This window comes from Fopius arisanus, unplaced genomic scaffold (genome assembly GCF_000806365.1).
Source record: "Fopius arisanus strain USDA-PBARC FA_bdor unplaced genomic scaffold, ASM80636v1 scaffold00083, whole genome shotgun sequence".
NCBI lineage: Eukaryota > Metazoa > Arthropoda > Insecta > Hymenoptera > Braconidae > Fopius > Fopius arisanus.
This window is the reverse complement of record NW_011887822.1, coordinates 580,199-584,848: the sequence shown is the minus strand read 5'-3', so window position 1 is coordinate 584,848 and position 4,650 is coordinate 580,199. Positions and strand designations below refer to the sequence as shown.

Below are 4,650 nucleotides of genomic sequence, written 5' to 3'. Positions count from 1 at the left end.
TAATCATTTGCGAATTGAGCTCTCGTAATTCCATTAATCAGAAAACGTTTAATTGAATTCTCTTTCGATTATACTCCAAGCTAGTGCATAATAATAACCTTTAATGGAGCATAATAATGATTGAGATATCGACGAACGATATGATATCAGTTCAGCATAACTATGAGCTCTGGATTAACAATGGGGGAGTAACAATAAGTGCCAGAGAACAGCGGAGCAGAAGAGCGGTTTAGGCATATCCAATGGTTTCGTGTGATGGTTGCTCGTTTCGTTGGTATAACGTGTTTTCATACAGTACATACGTTCGATCACCAATACTCTACGTACTATTACGATCGTAAATGGCGCGGACAATGGTACGATAATTCGCAGGGTTTGTCCCAGACTATTGAGGATTTTGAATATATGAACAGCTTGAACCACTTCCTGCGCATGAGTATACATAATCCTCAAGAGAAATCGAAGGGTAAATATTTAGTTTGGGTCCACCAAACCATTCTGGATGTTGTATATTCATTTGGATAGGTTTCCTTCACTTAATTAAGGATATGGGCACCATTTTAGAGGGGAACAATTAGTATGAGAGATATAGATGCAATTACAACGCTCTCTGCGTTATCCGGACCCTAGGCTAGGACGAGGTGATGATGTCGGTCCCAAAGACATCTCATAGGTACACCAATCGTCAATGATTACACAGAAATATATTGTGGATATATTTCCCCATCAAGGGCGGAAAGTCAGTGTTTTCCCGCCCGAGGTGCACATGCTATTTTTGTTTACTTTCCGCACTTGGGAGCACTTTTCTACCCGAGGGCGGCAAGTGCGAACTTTCCGGGCAGGTGTGTTGAAAAAATCATTTTCAATCAGTCTTGAGCACATTCGCTGAAAATTCTGAAGTGACTAAACCCAAGGAGTAGTTTATTCGCCGTTACCCTTCTGTGGCAATTTAAATTATTGCATATAATATCACTCACTCGTCGTGTCAACAGCGATAGGAGGAAATTAAAATTTATTAGAATAAAATCGTACATTCTAACCTCATGACTAAATTCACGATTCTTTGGGATTTTTATAATTATTTTTTATACTTCACGTATATGCATGTAAAAGTTGAGGTTTTTCAGGTTTAACTGCGTAAAGTGAATCTTTTTTTTTATATTTTAGAAAAGAATTTCATAAACAATTAGCTCTTGATTTTATTTATTTAAAAATATTAACCACTTACACTAAATTTGGCATAAAAGTAGAGAATATTCATAAAAATGGCTGGTCAATCTACTATTATAATTGTCGATAATTAACAATAATAATTTTTATAATATTGTGAACGTGAATCTTTTACAGTTCATAAATTTGCTGATGAAGAATATTTTGTGAATATTTTTGTGCGACGGTTTTTTTAACGACATAATTTTCTGTTTCTGCTTTGCGTCTACTACTTCCTCACTAAATTTCACAATGGAATATCTTCCACAGATGAAAAAACTTTTTCCTCGTCTCTCTCCAGTCGACTGTAAGCAAAAAAGAAAGATGAGGTGACGAATAATTCAAGCCACTTCTGTCTATTCACCCATTCCCCCTTATCAAGTAGAACAAATATACTTGAGCAGCATCATGATTGTTTGTCGAATCGATTCAATATTGTCCCTGGGTGATAACCTTCCCGTATTACCATGCAATTCCTTACATCATCAAACTTGAACATTTCAATTTACTCTCGATCGTCATCCGTGTTTATTCACATTGCCTCCCCCTCTGTTCTGCTCTGTTTACTTCTGTTCTAGTTTATTACATTTTTCTCAATTACTTTGTGGCGTATCTCGTACGGAAGAAACTGGAGGTAAGCGAATTTCAGCCACTGACTTCTTTCATTAAAATGCTGGAATAAAAAGTAGAAGTGTTGACTCTAGAAAGAAATTCATCTGAAGATTTAAGATAGTTAATTCTGAGCTTTATTATGACCCACTTTTTAGTTTCTCACCTGCATTACATTTTTTTAACGATCATGTACATGATGGTAGTGGACGTTAGCTGAATAAATTAATTAGTTTAAATCGTGAATCACGGCGCATGCCTCAACTGAAAAATTCACGTGTCAGACCTACATTTATCTTAAAATATTAACAATAAATTCGAAAATCTGATCGAATAAACGAAAAAATTGTACATATATGGATTCTTAATTAAAATCCGGAATATATAGATCCTGAAATCAGTTACAGATCTTTCAACGTAGAATATCGAATCTCGAATCAAGAATATCGATTCTTGATTCAATAATATAGATTCCCGAATCAGGAATGTGAATAAATCCCATTCGGGAATGGATACTACCGATTCATGAATCCATATTCCGACTAGAGAATTCATATTTTTGAATTGAAAATATTTATATTTTTTTTTAAATCCACCATTTCCTCCTGAATCGTCCTAGGCTGCCATCACATCAGTGAACATGAATGTTAAAAATGTTTGAACTATTTGCTAGAAGCAGTTTACTCGCCCTTTTTCATTTAGGTATACGTGTCAGCTCAGCGTCGATCCATCGAAGAATGTGCAGGAAAGAGGAATTTAAATTCTAACGAGTTCGTTGAAAATTTATTTTCCCAAACATTTTTATCCGAGATTTCTTCACATACACAAGAACCTCTAGTATGCAGACTATTTGGTACATTGTGGACTTTGTTGCAGTGCAATAATCCCTCCTATTAGAAGCACCTGTTTGTGAAAACTTGCTGTCCAATGCACAAGTTTCATTCCGTTACAAGGACACGTCTTGACAATAAGAAGATGATGTTTCCCTGTTGGAAAGGTTAATCGGATTGCATTTGTTCCCGACAAATTGAATTTTATTAAAGCAGATGGAAATATTAAACGATATTGTTCGTGTTTATTTGAGTTTCATTCTCATGCTGTAATAAAAAACAAATTAACAGAAACTGGAAACCTCATGGAACAATTCATTGATTACTGATGATAAAGAAAAATTCAATTCAATTAGCTCTTCTCATCTCATCCGTTTTTACTAACTACGGATTCACTGGAGATAACCATAAATCCTATATTTTTATTTTTTTTTTTATATTCCGGCCCTTTCTGCCCTGTTCTGGCTAATTGGCCCTATCTCACCCTATGCATGCGGCTGTGGATCCTACACTGTACTGTATGGAACATAGGAGTGACATGGGAAACCACAGAAAAAACCATGTCGGTACAGACGGTTGTTCTATTAGCAACCTCCCGCTCATCGGTGCCTGTTGAAAAATTCGATTCAACGGGGAATCGAACTCACAACTTTCAGAACACTAGGCTCGCACCTAGCCACTGAGCTACCGACATCGGTATAAATCCTATATTGATTCAACGCTATGTGATTTCGTTTATTAAATTACGTATTTACAATTGTTCTGTCGATGCAAACGATTGCTGGCTAATAAATACTGAATCTCGATTGATGACATATGCTTTTTAGTTTGTTAGTGTTTTTACCGATAATTATAGATTATAATCTTTAATAATGTTTACTTACCTGTCACTGAGGTACCGATGACATTCAAACGAATTATTATTTTTAGTGAAGAAGGCAAGCATTGGAATGAGGATAGATAATTGTGAACCTTGAGATATGATAAATCTATCTCCATTTGCAGACTAATTTCTTGTCGATCGCTAAATGGTGCAATTTCTCTTGCAATGCTAATCTGATTCTAAATCTAGATTGCGTATCCATTCACGTAATTGAAATGCAAATACCCACAATCATTTGCGCGCAGGGTGGAGTATCGATTGAGTCAATAAAAATAGGAGAACAGAAGGAGCAGAAAGCTTTCCATCAACGAATGTCTCGAATAACTTACTTGTTCCATTCAAATCGTTCGAATCAACCCAAAATAAAGGAAAAATTTTCTCACAAGTACAAAAATTCGGATAGATCGAATTGTAGATAAGACTTTTATGTACTTACATACAATTTACATTTACACAGTCGCGAAATATAAAATTTTCTTCCATTCGAGTGCCTCCGCATAGCCGTTTACTTCCGTCATCCATTTATGTATGACGAATTTCTCTCGGTTAAAGTGGAAAAACAAATCCCTCATTCCCAAAACCCCTTTTCCTCCATCACTTTCCCATTCAAACTTTTTTTTTATTTCTTTTGCCTTTGAGTGGTAACTTGACGCTGATGTTCGTCATATCTTTACATATCCAGATGGAAGATGGGAAAAATAAAAGAACATCTGCAAAAGCTGAAATTGAATTCAGGTGAATTGCTTTCAGTTAAGCAAACTGTAAGCAATTATGCAAATCCATTCAAATTATCAGCTGCAATTAATTTGAAACTTCAGCCTTAACACGGGAATATAATTGTCACGGATATCCGCATGGTATTTTGTTTTTTTTTTCTTGAGAGAGAGAGAGGGGGGAGAAAGGGGTTTTACTTTAACAAGCATGGTACGAGTGTACATTACCCTCCAAGAGGAGAAATGCTGTAGAGTCGGGCTCTTCAGGGGGGTAGAGGTCCATAATAAATTGCAGAGTTGTGCATGGAATTTTATGATTAAATGTCAGGTGGATGGTGAACGCTGCTGGGGGGCTGATCGTAGTTCCCTGGAAATATAAATAAGAAGTGAGAATTACTTGCGAAAT

The 4,650-nt window shown here is 36.0% G+C and overlaps 1 protein-coding gene across 3 annotated transcripts in view; it reads right to left on the bottom strand.

Annotated features, from left to right (window-relative positions):
- Positions 1-3,993: 3,993 nt before the first annotated feature.
- The window catches only part of LOC105270305 (uncharacterized), a 3,922-nt gene continuing 3,265 nt past the window's right edge, over positions 3,994-4,650 (bottom strand). For all 3 annotated transcript variants that reach the window (XM_011311159.1, XM_011311158.1, XM_011311157.1), the window contains exon 3: positions 3,994-4,611. In XM_011311159.1, the coding sequence (XP_011309461.1) occupies positions 4,444-4,611 (168 nt within the window). In that variant the 3' untranslated portion in view covers positions 3,994-4,443. The remainder of the gene's footprint in view (positions 4,612-4,650) is intronic.